The 18,702-nt window shown below is 38.4% G+C and overlaps 1 protein-coding gene across 1 annotated transcript; it reads left to right on the forward strand.

The window, feature by feature from the left end:
* Window positions 1-1,776: 1,776 nt before the first annotated feature.
* Window positions 1,777-7,949, forward strand: LOC103773546 (receptor-interacting serine/threonine-protein kinase 2-like; the record flags this gene model as incomplete). The annotated part of the gene is made up of 5 exons (XM_008940916.1): window positions 1,777-1,862; window positions 2,044-2,133; window positions 2,688-2,793; window positions 6,207-6,386; window positions 7,624-7,949. Coding segments are annotated over 5 exons (788 nt in total), but the record flags the coding sequence as incomplete, so codon positions are not given.
* Between the last annotated feature and the right edge of the window lie 10,753 nt (window positions 7,950-18,702).

Below are 18,702 nucleotides of genomic sequence, written 5' to 3' on the forward strand. Positions count from 1 at the left end.
GTTGTTTAGCCTGGAGCAAAGGAGGTTTAGGGAAGACTATTGCTTTCTACAACTACATGATAGGAGGTTGGAGCCAGGTGGGAGTCGGTCTCTTCTCCCAGGTAACAAGTGATAGGACAAGAGGAAATGGCCTCAAGTTGTGCCTGGGGAGGTTTAGGTTAGATATTAGTAATGATTTTTTCACAGAAAGGATTGTTAAGCACTCGAACAGGCTGCCCAGGGAAGCTGTTGAGTGACCATCCCTGGATGTATTTAAAAGATGCATGGATGGGGCACTTAGGGAGATGGGTTAGTGGTGAACTTGGTAGTGTTAGATTAATGATTGGACACAGTGATCTTGAAGTTCTTTTCCAACCTAAATGATTCCTAATTTCTTTTTTTCAATATTTTTTTTGTATATTTTTTTTTCCAAAAAGAATCAACTCATCGTATTTCCTTATGTATTCTTGTTTTCCTATGTCCGTTAGCCGAAACAAAATACCAGTCAAAGTCTGTGGTCTTGCAGGGATAATTCCCAGGGGTATGTACTAAAGTGTGAGCTAACTTGCATTCTTTTACTAGCGCTGTGCCTGTAGTAAGGTGGTCTTTGAATAAAACATGCGTTGCTTTTTCCCCTACTTTACTATCATAAAAAGAAAGAGGAAGTTTCAAAACTGTTGCGAAATTAAAGGAAGTAAACATCACTGATTGGGAAATTTTGCAATTACCATAGCACAGGGAGGGGAGAAAACCCAAAACGCCTAAACCCCCTTGTTATTAAAGAAACTTAAATAAAAAAGCTCAGTTAACCTGTGTCTTCCTCTTATAAAGAAGGGATAAAGACTACTTATCACCATGTTTCTGCATGTACTTGGAATGTGTAACTACAATTGAATTATAATCAACAAAAATTAACAGTGCTAGTATTTCAGTGTGGAAAATGGAATACCAAACCTGTAAAACTGGTTTAGCTGATGCAAGAAAATAATCCCAGTATTTATTGTATGTCTTGGATATGATAGCAGGGAAAAAAGTTACTATCGGAGAACTCTGGTAAAATTGTAGGAAAAAATAAAAATAAGTTAATAAAGATGCAGTGTGACAGATTGCTAGTATGGGAAATGGGTTTTGCCAAGTGGGTGGAGTCTATAGAAATGCAGTTTTATTATGCTATGCCATCATCCTTTACTGAGGTTTTGTTTTACTTGGCCACAGTTTAAAAGAGAGGTTTTGATAATGTGGTCATCTCAAAATTTGAAATAGTTTTGTGAACCTTTCAGCAAGGGAGCATAGCACAGGTGGTCACTGGCATATTGGATTGCTGTGTCTGGCTGGGTGAGTAGATGATTTTACCTTCTCTGACTTGCTGCCTTTGGTGAGCAGGAGAACACTACCATTTGGATTCACTGGATGTGATAGGTCACTGCCTTGACAATCAGCATCTTCTCTGGCCCTGCCACGTAACATCTATTCTGGATTTTGCTGTGGTGGGGGTGCTATCTTGAAATACAGCAAACCCACCAGTCTGTCTGTTCCAGGAATGTAAGACTTGTGGTCAGGCACAATCTTGAATCTCTTGATACAGAGGGCTGGGGTGGCCAGATCAGGGTGGGGTTTGTTTTGGTGGTGTGAAACTGTTTGCATTTGTAACAGGTGAAAGCAAGAAACCTCTGTTTAGCAGTGGCTTGGTATGTATAAAAATCCAAATTCTTTTGTTAATGTAAAGAAGCAGTTTTAGAAAATGAAAACTGAATTTCCACCTTAAATCCTTCAGCAAAGTGCTTTTTCCTTGTTTAGAATGCTTGATAGATCTTGAGCCAGTGCTGCGAACGTTTGATGACATAGCAATGCTGGAAGCAGTAATTCTGTTGAAGAGATCAAAGGTAAGTGGATTTTCTTACAGTTATGGGATGGTGAAATAAGTCAGTAACTTTTGGTTGCTAAAGAAATGTAACCTCCTTTGTCATTGATCTGGTCTTGTATCTGGCTGAATCATGTGTTTGTACAGAGGTGTCAGCTTGTGTTGTAGCAGAAATTTAATGCAGGTAAATGTGTCCCTTCCAGTCACAGTATGAATCACGATGTATTAACAAGAGCAGAAAGCAAGCAGATGTGGAGCAGATATCTCTAAATATACCTCTGAATCCCCAAGAGGTAACTATTTCACATACTACACTTGATATGTTGGCAGCATTAAAGATCCTGAGAGCTTTAAAGGGGAGTTATCTTCATAAGGGGAGTTGTGTGTTTTACTTTCCTATGCAGTGAGGAAAGGTGTAAAATGCATTAACTGAGCTGGTTTGTAAGAAATGCATAGCCATATAGGTGAAGACAGTAAAGGATGGGTAAGCAAAAATAAGAAGGGCCAGTCATGCAAGGAGCAATGTAGCACACAATGTCTGCAACTTGTAAGAGAGTGTCTTCTTCCTCCTTACACCTCAGTGTAACTGCCTTATAGAGGGTCATGTAGCCTTGCTTATACATTTTGATTATTAATGCTGCTTCTGCATAAAAAATACTGTCAGCTTTGGAAAAACACAAGTATTAGGATTATGTAGATTCCTTCTGGTTTACCATATTTTAATTGTGCTGTCTATTGAGCGTGTAGATAGTAGGGAAAAGAGAATGATGGGAATGTACTCTATAAGTCATTGCAACTTTGTATTCATTTAATGTGCATTTTCATTATTCAACTGGAATAATTTCAGGCAGCGTGTTCTGGCTCCATACAGTGTGATGCACTTCCCCTTCGGAGCATTTCTCCAGATATGTCAAGACTCGAGTCTGTTCCCAAGTGTAATATCCTCTCATCAGGTACAGATACTAATGTCTTCATGTGAGATTAAGTTGCCATCAGAGGTTTACACTCCCACTGTAATACTGTGTATAGTAGATAGTTGGATCTCCAGAAAAGAGATGTATTTTGTAAACTTAGTGCTCTGAGTTAAAAAAAAAAATAGAGAATTTAGCTGATTTTCTCTTTCTGTCACTTGAGAAATCCGCACAGCTCACAGCTTCAGTTTTCCTATACAGGATCAAGAATGCAGAGATAGCATTTACTTGTCCCGTCAGACTCTTGGCAGTTTTTTAATCATTTGTGAACTAATGCTATAGATAAAAGGACTAAATATTATCATTTTAAGGCACTCCTAAAGTTTCTCATGCAGTCTAACCTCTCAATCATTTTTGATTCAATGAATAGAACAGCTTTAATAAATAGATTACCTTGCAAAAGCATCTGCACAGACCTTTTGTATGTGTCATCTTTTCTGAATAAAAGTTGGCAAAATTCCCAGACAAAATTCAATTTTGAGGTTTTGCTGACATCAGAAGATAGAAAAATGCAAAGGGTCCCAGGTGCAACAGCAATGCATTGTGAAACTAAAACTGCACTTGAGTTTCTTCTCCTGAAAGAATGAAAACATACATTTCAAAAGAATGGAGCATCCTTTGGCTTTGCAGGGACCAGTGGTGTGAAAGCAGACAAGCTGATTGACTTCACTGCTATAAAGTAGGGCATCAAAAAGTGGGCTGAGGTGCTGCAAAACTGGAGATACTCTGGTAGAGGTAAGGTGGCACAGGCAGTTTATTTTCTAGCTCCTGTTCAAACACGTCCACAATGCTGGTATTCAATATACTAGAAAGTTACGAATACAGCAAGAATTCCATGGAAAATAAATTACAGGAGGCTTAAGGAACTGGAGTTACAGGGGGAAATGTAATTTGGCTGTACATCTACCCAAGTATTTATCTATACAGCATAAAAATCTCAAAGATGAAGAATAACTTGTGGTTAACAAGCTTAATTGGAATGTTGTGACTGAATTTAGAAAATGTAATATTGGATTGAATGTGAGTATGGACTGTTTAGTGTAATCAGATGAAATAATGATAAAACTCAGCCCTCTTCAGTACTGTTAAAAATTGTCATATCTGCTTGTAGAGGTCATTGGTGAGATTGTGGTGGTACTATTTATCTGTTTGATCAGTTGGAGGTCCTTTACAGAGTCACTGCTTAGACTTTGTGGCGTGTATGTATAGATACTGTAAAGCCTGTGAAAACTGTCTACAAAACCACACTACAGCAGCAGTGTTTGTTATTACTTTGCCAATATCTGGATCAGGTAGTTTTGTGACAGAAGGCAGGACTGACATTCTTACTGTACCTAAATTAGATGCAATTGTTTCAGGTGAAAATCTGTTCCCAGGTAGCTGTTGGCAGCAGATGAGTTGGGCATGCCATCAAGGCAGAAGTTAATGACTATAGATTTTAACTGAGTTGTTTTTTCCATCAATACATTTAAAAGACTTTTTCAGAAACTTGCTCCTTCAGAGTTAGGAAGTCTCTTCTAACTTTCAGTCTCTTTAATTTTTCTTCCCTAGCCAGCTTATACACACACTTGTTCATAGCATTGCTTTAAGCTTAAACAGCCCTTTTCCCTCTTTTCCCTTTTTATTTCTGATATAGAGAGTAATCCTTTAATATATTTTTTTTTTCTAGACAAGCAGGATAGATTCTTTTGAAGTCCGTTTGTAAAATAACCTTCTTCCTTCTCCTGGTATCCTGCTAGTCCTCCCTGTGCATGTTCTAACTGAAGTCATTGAACGAAGGCTACCAGGCATCTGCACTTAGTATTAAACCAAAATGCAGCCCATGTTTTCTTCCCAAAATAAGAACTTTATTTCATATGCCTTAGAATTTTCTTTTTCCTTTCTCACAAGATTCTTCATTATAGAATAACCTCTGTAAGGTTTGAGTTTTTTTCCTCATCGTAATTCCAGATCATTAGCCCCAGCTCGAAGTCTGATTTTCATGGTTTGTGCAAGAAAATTTGACTTCTATTACTCTAGTCTTCTCAATCAGCTAGGTTGTTTCTGAACACTTTGAGTCAACCCCATCTTTCTGAATAACACCTGTACTTTTCATCAGCTTGTTTCTATTTTTATGCTATGGTTACTGGTGAAGTTCATTCTCCTGTACTAGTACAATCCCAGTAGTTTTGCCTCTATTGCTATTAAAGATTTGTGTGTGCCTAGAGGTCTGTAACAATCTCAGCAGAGCTGTTTAAAATCCTTTTCTAAAATGATCTTTCACTCACACCGGTTGTCTCCTAATCCCTTCTCATTCACACAGTAGATAACATCTGCTGCTTCACACTATGTAGCTCTGCCCAGCTTACTTTCTGTCTTTGATGAACTGATATGCTAGTTACTGTGAGTTCTAGTCCACCAATTTTAAATAGTGAAAGTGTCATTATTTCACATTTTTCTGTTCCTGCTCCTTGCACTTACAGCCATATTCTTCCACAGGTCAACACTGATCTAGTGATACACCTTCAAATACCCCCATTGGATGGGTATCTATAGATCATGAGCTGTTGAGGAAGCTACCTGTTCTTATAGGGTCTTTAGATGTTCATTTGAACATCTTACATCTGTATCTCTGGTTCTTAGTTAACATTTCTGAAGGTCTTTATAAAGTGACACTATGAAAGTCTGTAATGAAAACTATACAGAATTAGGCATATGCCCTGTAACTGGTTTCTCATCAGCTATTTGTTATCACTTCTTTAAGTCATTACTACTGCTGCTTTCATATCCATCGTCTTTTTCTGACATAAAAATTCTAAAAATAGAAACTATTAAGTTTTCTACCTGGTAAACCCCTTCCCCCCACCCCTTTCTTTGCAAACATTTAAATGAAGCTTTCTTGAAGTCATATATTGCTCTGATGGACTACCAAAAGCTTCTTTTGGCTTCCCACTGAATGCCATGATTGGTCTTCATGTTCTTTCCCTCCACCTGAATTTTTCTTTCAATCTTTCCACCTTTGTTATGGTGACATACTTCATCAAAATAAATTAGTTGGCTTTCATGCTGACTCTTAGTACCTCTTCAAATATTTGGAGGAGTTATTTTGTTCTTCCAGTCCCTACAAAAACTTTTTGTCAAACAGAGCTTTTTCTAAAGTTCATATCTACTGAATTTATGCTCTCAATATTCTTTTAAAATAAAACAAGACCCCTAAACCTATGATCAAGCCCAGGTAAAAGATAAGGGAGATAAAGGTACTGAGAACCTTGATGTAAAAATAATGTATCTGAAGTAAACTTAGATTGTTTATGACTTCATTTATGGAATTACTGTAAATAGTCTCTGGCTGTATTTTATTTGAACATAGAAGTAATAGAGCTCGCTCTTTTTTTTTTCCTCTCGATTTTTTATAGATGGAAATTCTGGAGGTCTACACTCTCTCAGCAGTCAGAGCACAGATGAAAATATCTCTGTAACTCAGAGCGCCAAACTTCTTGTGCATCCATACAGTTATTTTCCTTCATCTGACAAGAGTATTTCAGATGCTTCAAACTCTGCATCATGTGTGCTGCAGTCGTCACCAATTCCTTCAGGTACAGCAAACACTTATTTAATTCCAAGACCCACAATAAGTGCCCTGATATATCAAATATATATGTGATTGAAATGGAAACTGCTGGCAACCTGTAAAATGAAAACAAAGCATTCTACAAATTAGGAATGCAAGTAATTCTGCTCTTGTAGCCTTATATGACAGAATAAGTAAAGCCAATGTAAAAGGCTCCTACATTTTCTCCTTTTAAGTAAATTTAATTTCTACTACCTTGGGTCTTCTTTATCCCATTCCCTTTGCTCATGTTATTTCTCTTTCCTACTACTGTAGGAGTGGCAGTGCTGCAGTCCAGCAGAACAGTAAGAGAAGTTGGCTCACACTTAACTCATCTCTTGTTGCCAACCACTTCTTCTCACATTTTAGGATTGTCAAGTCTTCCTTCTAGCAATGGCAGGGCAAAGAGAAGCAGCATCTCTGTCAGCAGCTGACCAATAATGATCATCTGTGTTAACTGAGAGCCCACTGCATGATATCTATGCATTAAATAACTGTTAAAAGTGTGCTTCCTAAAAAGGGGAAAAAAAAAAAAAAAAAAAAAAAAAGAACTTTAACACTTGAAGAATTATTCAGAAAATTTAGTTTGGTTTGCAATTTTTTTGTGGGCCACACAATAACATGAAACTTTATAAAGATCTGCTGCATCATCCCTCTTCTGGAAATATGAGAATCTGCAACTTTAACTGAGCAAATCCTCAGTTTGAGGCAAATACACAGAAAATGACAGGGATGTTTTAAGTAAACGTCAATAAAAATCTCAGGGCAAACTGAAGTCAGCACCTCTCTCTTTTTAGTACCAGGTCGGGTTGAACACTGGAACAGATTGCTCACAGAGGTTGCAGAAGTCCCATTACTTGAAGATGCTCAAAATTCAGCTGGACAAGGCCCTGAGCAACCTGATTATCCTTGAAGTTGGCCCAGCTTTGAGCAGGCCACTAGATCAAAAGTGACCTGTTTGAGGGTTCCTTCCAACCTAAATTATTCTGTGATTCAAATAAAATAAATACTCTAACCACAAAATTTGGTAAAATGGAACATTTTAAAATGAGGAGCACAACAGTGAAATGTTAAACATATATTTAATAGTCTAGTATATTTGTGACCAAAGGCAAGTTTTAAACAGCTCTTTCTCAGCTTGTTCTTGTTTCTATGGCACTACTTATTGAAAGTTACAATACTAATTTTTAATTTATTTTATTTTTAATCCTCTCCAACCTCAGATTTTGTTTTGGACACCATACAACAGAATGTAGCTCATCAATGGATCCAAAGTAAAAGAGAAGAAATTATTGATCAGATGACTGAAGCATGTTTGAATCAGTCACTGGATGCTCTTCTATCAAGATTTTTACTCATGAAAGAGGACTATGAACTTATAAGTACCAAACCTACAAGGACATCAAAAGTCCGACAACTGCTTGATACCTCAGATAGCCAAGGAGAGGAATTTGCTAGAATTATAATACAGAAGTTGAAAGATAACAAACAACTAGGACTTCAACCTTATCCAGACATTGTATCCAATTCCCTAAGACTGCACTTTTAAATTTATCCTTTCTGTATGAAACCATGTGAATATTTCTTACAACATGATTCTTCTTTCTATACAGCAGTTTTATACGTGTGCTGCTTGTTCTTTACTATGCCTTTGTAGAGTCTCAGGAATGACGTTGAGTTCATCTAGGCTGCATTTGGTGAGTTACCAGATAATCCATTGGAGTGCAGTCATAAAGCCAAATGTTTGACACGTTAACTCAATTCTTAAAATTATTTTGTTCATACATGACAAAGAAAAAAACATTAAATGTTCCCTGTTTTACATATTTGCTGTTTATACATATCCTTTCCTTTAACGCTGAAGAACTGAGACACCACATCTCAACTTTGAGTACTGGTTTTTCTCCCTCCATCTGGTCTTTTCCTATAGAGGAGAAAAAAATTTGGGTTCTGTATATGGGGTCTTGTATGCTGTGTGTATAATGAATTGTCTTCTAACACCCATACTGGTTCCTCCTCCAAAAATACTGGAGAAGAGCAGTAGGTGGAAGGAAGTTAACATTGCATTTTCACAGGATTTTTTATTATGTTTTTGTTTTGTTTTTCCCATTTTTTTGCCAGAGCAAGCACTTCAGACCACCGCATAAGAAGAATCTCATTCCAAAGAGGAGTCAGAGGGCAAGGACAACGTTGTGCTGCTCATCTTTGTTCTGTTAAGAACTGTTATATTAGAAAGGGTGCAGCTATAATCTTTTAACATTATTTGGTCACTCCTGCTTAAACTCCACTTGAAATCATAGTGTGGTGAGATCTACATACTGCTTATACAAGGGAATCCTCAGTAAATACCTCCTTGATGTTTCTTTAGTTAATGCCTTCCCTTACTTTTGTCATCTGCCATAAATGCTTCTCACCTCATGTTGGTGGATCAAACTTTTAATTCAATTTTATTTTTAGTATTTGCATGCTGAGTAGTAGTTTAGGTCTGTACAAAGATCAGGCATGCACTGCCCTGCAGGCTGGAAGTGATGTACATGGCTCTCCTGCCATGGCCTGACTTAACCTTCTCTGGACAACACCTCCCCTGTCTTTTTTTTTTGTCTGATGGATGGTGCTAACATGTTGAGGCACAAATGAAGCCACTTGAGAGGAAAAGGTACTTGATATTTTTTTCAGATAATTTCAGAAAGCCTTAGTGACTTTACCTAGCTGGCTTCAAAACTAGTAAAAAAATTACTTGTTTTAATTTGTCAGAACACAGCGCAAGCAAATGATTTTTACAAGCACTAACAAATAATTACAGATTGTTAACACTGTCTAAAACTGGGGAAAATCGAAACTTCATGTGCGAGAAAGCTGAGATCTACCTAAAGCACCATATAAAAAAGAGCAAATAAATGAGAAATCCTAAATAATGGCTGTTGGGAAAACTGTAGAGATGTGAGATCTGCTCTGTTTCAATGATTCAAGCTTCAGTGTGGGGACTACTAGTTGCCAGCAGCTTAGTATTTTCAGTATGTGTCTTACTTTGTGAACTGAATCACAAGAATACAATGTAATATTTATTGGCTAGAAAAGGATTTTTAATTTTATTTTTTTTTAAAATTAAGATTTTAGCATAAGCTGGGAATTTGCATTTTATCCTGCTGTTCTCTGAAAGCTGTGAAGTTCAGACTAGATAGCTGAGACCAGGACAACAGCGCAATGGATGGCTGTGCTTTTTGTAGAGCAGACCTGAAGATGTCTATCAGGGACAGGCTCTGAAGAAAGCTGCCACCTTCTTGCCAGTGGAAGTTTGATGCCACAACTGTGTGATTCACTGCACATCAGCTTTTAAGCCACATTTGTTCATGACAAGTAGCGCCTAGAAAAAGATTTGTGTCATGCAAAATAGCATTTCTTAAATATGTGTGCAAAATTCATTGTGTATTAGCTTTCCTGAATCATGGTCTTAGTAACTAGAAAAACAGAGGCTTCTTTAGGGGTACCTTTTCACAAGCTGATACATTGCTCTTCTAGTAGGGTATACATGAGTTGCAAACTTTGTAATTTTATTATTTTGAATTGTGTGTAAGAAGGTAAAAGCAATCCTGCTATGTGTAAAGAGCTTTGGCCTGCCAAGTGGCATCTGATGTCTCATGTTTGAAGGTCTGGACCTTCCTCCTGATTTCCCAACTCAGAAAGCAACTTCTGCCTTAGAGCAGACAGAACTCGGGCACAGCACAGATGCCATGCTTCCTACCTCTGCGTCCTGTGCACAGTACCTGATGATACCTGGACAGGCTGACAGACTGATCTGAATTTGTGATTTGTGCTGTTGATCCTTCTCAGTTGCACTCACTTGCTCACCTCTGGCATGGTCTGCAGCCTGCCACTGTGCCTGCTGTGGCTTTTCTGCCAGTGTCCCAGGAGATGTGCTTCCCCAGGAGCCATCTGCATAGGTGGAGGAGCCCCGGGCAAGAAATGGGTCAGATCCCAAAGCCATTCCAGGTGCTGCCAAGGCAGTTGTCCGCTCTCTCCATAGCAGAGAGGAAACGCTGGATATAAAAGATGAGGACGCACTGCTAGGACACCTGGCTGAGGGAAAAGAGCTTCCTACTGCTTTGTGAAGTCTCCCTGCTGACTCTTGCCCGTCAGCAAGGAACTAATATGGGGTCAGTTGATAATGATAAATCTGGCCTACAGATTTACATTCAGGAATGGTGGTGTCCTTCTGTTGGAATCACTGTGGGCTGCCCCTCTTCATGTGCCATCACCCAAATGTGGCACAGTTTGTAGGAAAATGAATTTTCTACCCCCAGTCCTGAATGCACATGCATCTCTAAAGCCATGAGTGTTGTTCTAGCCAAAGCCCAGCCCTCCAAGAAAACCCTGAGGCCACTCGATGGATGAACTCCATCCTATCTCCCTCTTCTTTCTTGGACCCTTCTCCATGAGGACGTAGAATCCAACAAGTTAAGCATGCACAGATTTCTTCAAGAGCGAAATGGAAGAGGGAGCAGCCTCACTCAGGACTCAAGGGATCCAGAAGAAGGGGTAAGGAGAAAGCTTCGGGCTAGGAATGGGGAACGGGAGGTGGAGGCTGGGTGCCTGATCCACACAGGGTGTGCAAAGGGTGTGTGGAGATGACAGATGTAGGAGCCAGTAAGTCAGTCTGCCACTTCTGTTGCTTAACTCCAGGCCTGTGAAAGAGGAACAGAGTTTCTGTGCAACTTTAACACTCAGCACTGCTTATAACTACGGCAGCAAGTCCAGGGTCAGCAAGGGCAGTCGGGCACAATCGTTCTTTTTTACACTACCCATCCTGCTTACTCGGGATGCAAATAGGTGTAATCTTCCTTTGCAAAGGAACTAGATTTTGTGTTCACGCAAGAAGCGTTCAAGAAATAGATGTTTTTCATGCACACTGCGTGCTTTATGATTGCTCAATGCTGATTTATGCGCTGTTACTTCTAAATTTGTGTGAAACATCAAGTAGGAGGCAATTCTCAGGGTCAGACCAATAGCAATATGGGAAGCGTTAATGAAAAAAATCTTTAGTTTCGTGTTCCAACATGCAGCCTCTACAGAACTAAAACAGAGGGGTGAAGCTGGCACAGGAGCTATATGAACTATAAAGGTGCTCTCCAGCTCTAAGAGACAACAGATGTCTGATGGCAGAGAACCTCAGAGTAGTACACAATCTAAAATAAACAGTTTGATGCCCTAAATCAGAAACAGATTCAAGTTCAAATTTCAAAGTGAAATTTATTACACATTCTTGAAAATGAGCATCCTGGTTTTAAGGCTATAGTTTGTTAACACTGCCCTGACAAAACAAAAAGATTTTACCTTGACAGAGGCCCTGATTAAGGAGTGTTGTTCAGCCTCTTTGTTCCTTCAGCAGAGAACAACATCCCTGCAAAACTATTCTGTTGCCAGAATGTTTCTTGATATAATTATAAGTACGTAAGCAGGATTGCAGGCAGCTGGAATTGTGCAATCTTTTCAGGCAGACTTAGAGAGTTCTCAGGGATAAATAACTGCCCTTCACAGATGGGAAACTAACTTGGAGTCGGTTTATTCAAAATACTTGTCATATACTTGCTTTGAGCAGTGCTTTTTAAAAGCACAGCCATTTCTGTGTGAATATTAACTATAGACCTGTCTCAATCTAGCAAAGAAAGCATGCTTTTACAAGATGTTACTTTAAAAGGAAAGAGTAGGAGGAGCACTGACTTACAATAGAAAGATTTGGGTTGTTTTTATTATTCAGTTGGGTCACTGTGGGTTACGGCATGGAATGTGCAAGATGATGCAACTCTCTTGCTTGTTTCCCAGTTGGATTATTGAAGCTGATTGGAGGGATATCTGTGCTTGAATTAAATTTTTTCACTTTCCTGTGTGGATTAGTGAAATTTTGATAAGTCCTGTTATAGAGTGCCTCAATTCAGTCTTAAGACACAATCCAGTGGATCAGCTCCTTCCAGGTGCCCTTTGGTATGTGTTCTTGCATTCATTAACTTTTTGCTCTTAATTTTCTGGGTATTGTTTCAGTAGATATTGTGCTGTATACTGGACTGGCTTTACAAAAGTACTTCATAAGACAGGGCAGCATATAGTTTCAGAAGACAAGGCTAAATACATCTGGTAAGTAATTTGTTTCTTTGTTTATTTCTTATCTTGGAAATTTTTTAAGCTTCTTTAATTAAAATACAATCTTAGCACCAGATCAGCCTCTTTTGTGTATTGTGTATCATGCATCATATCATAAATTATTAGAAAAGCCTCAGTTATATAATTCTCCAGTTAAGGAAAATAACTGAGTTGATAAATCTTTAACAATGGGTAGATTAAATTTCAAAAAATATATGAAAAAGAGTAAACAGAAAAGCATTAACTTGTTTGAAATTAAATAATAGCTGTAATTTTCAGTTAACTATGACTTTTTGCTTGTCTCCCCACTGGGAAAAACTTTTTGTTTTGTCAAATTATGCCAGGAAAATAAGCATCTTCTTTGTGTACATTGTTAGTAGAAAGTCTCCCTGTGGCTTTCTAAATTAACAAGAAGGAATTAGACTGCATTTGTGTAACATCTGGGAAAGTGTTGCTCCTGGTTTCAGTTACACATGGATGAAAGGATTTTATTTTTTTCAGCCTTCCTGTTATCTTATTTCTATCACAACTTTCTAAGGAATAGAGAGCAGATGATATTTAAGCTGCTTGCTACTGCCTGCTAATGACCTCACTTGAGGTTCTTTGGGGAAACTACATTCCAGGAGAGTCTGGGATCTTCTTTCTTGAAAGCTCTCATCGATTTTAGTATTCATGCTACTGTAATAAAAACAGCAGCTAAACACAAGGCTGAAACCAGGAGTGAGAAAAGAGCCTATTCATATTAGTGTCAACTTGCCCGTCCCAGTGAAACGAGTGGGTGCTTATTTAGAGCAGCAGCTAGAGTCATGGTTCAACTACAGTGTCCTTTCTGGTAAAGGAAGCAAGCTTGTCTCCTATCCCCTGGTAAGCTGCTACCTTCTTTATTTGATCCTTTCTTAGGTTTGGACAACAGTAACTTCTCTCTCAAATAGCCTCTGTGATTTGTTTTGGGGTGGGAATGGAGTGCTGAGGGTGGAGCAAGTCCCCTCCAATGGGAAAACCAGCCTCTGACCAGACCATTGCATTTGGAGTGTGTGAAGCATTAATTCATTGAACAATTTTGCAAACAGTAAATTTAAGAAACAACAGGATATATGCTCATTTCCTACTGAGAGATATATGTTTTTTCTCAGAGGAGATCAAAGTGGAGGTTTTGTTGTTTTTCTTTATTTTTTTTTAATTATCATTATTACTAAGAGTGTTTTATTTTATGCTGTCCCTTCATAGTGCATAATCTTGTTTTGTTTGCTTGATCTCCTCTCTCATGGGAAAATATTCAACTGTATAATCTACCATGAATACTCCCTGTGAGACCTGTTAATGCTTATGATCAGCAACATTTTTTTGAAGTTTGATCTTTTTGGTTAGGTTGAAAACTGCTGGCTCATCTGATTTCATGTTTGAATAGCTATTAATACAAATGTATATGGCTGGGAATTCTGGATTTTTTTTGGTCAATCTGCTACACACAAGAGAAAATTACTCAGAATGCACTTAGAGAAGATAAGAGATTTTTACTCATACATTGATTTCTTATATAACTACAATTAAGATATGGTAGGTTTGGGGCTTAGATGTCACCCTTAATGTTCTAAGTGAAACTAGAAAATGCTGGGAGTTTATCAGTTTTATTGCCTGGTTTGACTTTGCTGTGTTCATTGATGGCATAGCAGACTTTCATTACTGAGAGATTAGGTGGCAGTAGACAACAATCACCTAAACAAAAGGCCATGAAATTATCTGAAATAATATTAGGGAGTAAATCTGATGTCCAGCATGCTCCAGCATCTTTGACAGGAGATTACATTCTAAATGCCCTCAAGTTTCCAAGGGAATCTGCCAAAGGGAACAATATTTGGTCTCTGAGAAAAATCCTCTGATTTACTTACTAGAATTTCTTGAATTAAAAACTCTGAATTTTTAAATATCCTAACAAATAGAGGCAGCTCAGTCCCTCTGGAAGTCTACAGAGCAGTTCATAAGATGTCACACTTACATAACCCTTGACCAAGTCTTGTTTAATCATTTGGCAAAGGTGTATTACCTTCTCAAGAAGGAAGCAATCTCTCATGAGACTGTAGATCTCTGAAGGATGGGAAACGTCTGAGAAAATCCTTCCCTGCCAAGCCAGTCCTGCACTAATTTATGGAACAACTGTCTTTGATTTCAGCTCTGGTTTTAAAATACTATCAAGATATCCCATCTTCCTTCACTTTTCTTTATGACTTCTGGTAGTGGCTTGGCTAAAAAATAGGCTATTGGGAATTGCCTGTATACAGTGTTACTATTTTCTTTAACTTCTCAGGTGTCCATCTACAAGTTGCTTTCTCTTGCTCTTTTTGCATACAGCTGGGAGGTAGACATAAGATTGCAAAGGATTTAGGGCCATTATGCTTGACTGTGCTCCCAAGGCATTCTGCTTTTTCTCTGAGAGCAAAATTTTCTTCCATTTGTTGAGATCCCCTAAGGAAGAGAGACTTGCATGAAAACAGGGTTCTTTTCTATGGCATAAAGTTTTAATATTGTGGTAGGGTTATCCTTTAAATATTCAACCATGCTAAAGCAAAATGCCAGAATGAAAAGCAACTCCCTTTTTTAATTACTGCATTTGAACTGTCCGTTCTCAGGAAGCCTCTCTGAATTCCTTTCTGCTAGGGGACTCACTTTAAGGATTTGTTACCTACTATAATACAGGATTTTCCAACTGAAAATGGTCAGCGCCCTCTGTAAGAAGTGAGCTTGTCACAGCTTTGTGGTTTTCCCCAGCATGGAGGCCCTTGCAGACCTTAGCATGATCTGGCTCTCACTTGGATTATGTGCACCCTCAAAATGTGAGCTACAGAGTTGCTCGAGTGATAGATAAAGAACAGAGTCATACTGCAACAGCCAAGTTTCTTAGCTTAAGCGTTTTTGGAACACCAACTGGAGACAGAAGCAGCAGTGATGGTCCCAGAAAGGGGAGATGCTAGCATGACAACAACGACACTAGGGCAGGACTATGAGCAGGGTTCAGTAGGAACTAAATAGCAGAAGCTATAAATGAAAGAAAGGGTTGGACCATGGCAACAGACATTGGGCTTATCCTCAAATTGTTTTCATTGCTGCCTGAATAGTGACAATAATAAATTCCTTACACACGACAAAAAAAAAATTGCTTCTTCTTTTGCTATTATACAGGAAGATCTGTACTGGAGACTATTTCCTATATGCTACTAATTTTATTAATAGCATAAAGAATTTGCTGAGACCTGCCTTAGTCAAACTTTGTTTATTTAAGGAAGACATAGTCCTGAATAAAGAAATCAACAATAGCTTCAACGTTGTGACCCCACTGAATGAAATCAGTGCACTGTCAAAGTTAGTAGGAATATTGTTATTAGCCTGGGGGAGGGACAGGCAGATGTTTAACAGATATGGTTTTCAAATTGCTAATTTCTTGGAGATTTTTGGCTGATATAAACGGGAGTAACTTAACTACCGTGAAGTTACACACCTTGGTTATGGAAACTTAATCTATTATCGTTTGATTCTAAGGCTGTACCTATTCATGGACTTAATTCAGGACCTGGTTAAAAGTTTTGCTAATGTGACATCTCTCAAACTACAGAAGTTTGAACTGTTTCTACTTCTATTTTTTTGTTTTTTAACAAAATGGTTTCATCCACAGTCACTTATTTACAAAAGGAATATTTCCCTTCACAGCTCAGGTTACAAATTTTTAGAGACCTGAAATAATCTTTTGTTAGTACAAGAGAGAAGAAAAAAATATGCAAAACACTGTGTTACTTGAGAAAATAGCTTAATCTTTAGCTTTGTGCACTCATGAAAGCTACATATTGTAAAACTTCTACTAGACTGAGGTAGGATTGTCAGTTTAAATGCTCAAATTAAGTTTAGCTACCAGGTCATCTGTACTGGACATCAAAGTTCAGGTTTGACATTATGTAAGCAAGTTATCTGTACTAGTGACCACCTACCAATTGCATTATGTATCCTACTGTACAGGAAAAAAACTTTATCTCATTTATCAGTGAGACTTTATTTCAGGAAAAGTGATAGGCATTGGTTCTGATCACTACTTGCATAGCTCCGCATCCACATCACCTCAGGAACAGCTACATTTTAATTTCTCACTCCCTTTAACCTGTGAGCACTTGCACATCTTCGCTCAGAGCCAGAGCTCTGAATGACCTACATTTAAAAATAAAAAATAAGTAAAATAAATTCCCAGGTGAGGCATTAAAAGTGCAAGATGATTTTAAACCATCTCTGCTGCCAAAGTAGTATTAATAGAGTTCTGCCCAAATTTCTAGCATGCTGCAGTCCTGATGTCCTCTGGACAGCTGTGATCATGGGAGGGGGTTTCTGCCAGCTTTTCACTTAGCCATGGATAGCAGAAACAGAGCCAGGAGAAGTTCTGGAAGCATTACCTCATAATGTTTTTGGGGGGAGACACACGATCACAGCAACAACACACATCCCTCCTTTTATACAGGCAGAAAAAAATTTGTCAAGTGTTCACGATTTTCTACTATTATCAGGAACTTTAAGGAAGCTACATTACATCACTAGTGTACTGGATGACTGAAATTCCCCCCCTCAGTCCACACTGGTGGTTTTTATTCTTAGAGGGAATAAAGTGAGAAGTAAGAGGAGTCACCTGGGTGTGAAGAGGAGGCCAGCAAAAGACGGAGAGTCAGCAGTCACTCTTGAACATCTAAGGCAAGAATTAATATTTAAATTTACTCCAGTGTTTCTACAGTGCTCCTGCAGTTAGAGAAAGTGCCATTGGGATGAGAAAAGCATTTAATCTTTAAAGAGAGTTTGACATCTTTTAATCTTTAATCCTCACCAGGCCTCATTAGTTATTTGATCAACTAGGAAACTGAGTTGTACCAAAAAAAAAAAGCTTGAGAAGAACACATAGAATTATAAATATTCAGGGTTGCTAAAACAGATATACTTTACAAAGAAAAGCAAACCTTTTGGGAAGTTTGAGGAGAGTGGTTTATTTGCTTTAAACTGACCATTGATCCACAATATAAGTTTGTGATCAAATGTTTTTGGTCAGTGTTGTGTGGAGTAGCTTTGTTCTAGTTGGAGTACTTGGCCTTAGCCCATAGGATTTTGAGAAAGTTTTCTTTGGAAGTGTTTTCCAGTGTGTACGGAGGGGGAAGGGAAGGAGAAATAAATTTCTTTCAAGACAGGCACAAAAATACCTGTTGTTCTAAGTAAGCATCATTGTGAGTCAGCAGGACCCAAGAATTGAGACAGTTGCTGCAGTCTTGGCTATTACATTTTCCTTCCCCATCCCTGAGGAGCTCAGCCCCAGAAGGGTGCATTGTGTGCACAGGTCTGATTTATTGAAGTAGCTACACAGTCACATGGTTTTTCTCAGCTCCCAGCATACTTGGATCCTGCCCAGTGAGCGCCAGACTGGCAAGCTTTTACAGTCATGGTTTGTTGGACTCCCTTGTACAAAAGTGTTCCAGGGACAGGGTGTTCAAAACTCGATTGATATGCATGCTAGTGGCTTCTACCCACAAGTCAAGTGAGGTTAATAACTAAACAAGCTGCATTATTCAATACAGCAGCAATCTCATCTCTAGGAACAACTAAAGCTCTTTTGTTTATCCTCATATTAACATTAACCTCCTGGGGCTGGAGTTTTTGAAGTATCTTTTTCTTCCTTTCCTCTTGTATTCCTCAGCAGATACTTTTCAGATGGATGTGATTTGATGAAACAAATGATAATGAAATAATGTTCCTCCTAGGATGAGAACAAAACTTAGGGAGAGGTACACTTGTGTGGGACACTCCAGCTGTATTAGAATGTATTTCCAAGGGTACAGTGTCTCTTTCTTTTTTAAAACAACTTTAACAGCATAATATAGAATTACAGTTTGAGGTAAATAATAAAAGTGAGCTTGGAGTGCATGAAAAATTCAGAATCTATAACCAAAGAGAGTGGCCTCACATTTATTAAAAAGGTACAGAACAGTGAAAGTTACAATCCACTGCTGTGTGGTTCCTGGACTGTAAGATAAAAGCAAGCAAAAAATTGCTTGGTACAAATTATGCCTTGTATGCTAATTATTTTATCCATGTCTCTGATGCCGTGTGCGACACAAAAAATGTTCTTTCCTCTTGTTTCCAGGTGATGATAG

Source organism: Merops nubicus, unplaced genomic scaffold (assembly GCF_000691845.1).
Source record: "Merops nubicus isolate BGI_N331 unplaced genomic scaffold, ASM69184v1 scaffold15615, whole genome shotgun sequence".
NCBI lineage: Eukaryota > Metazoa > Chordata > Aves > Coraciiformes > Meropidae > Merops > Merops nubicus.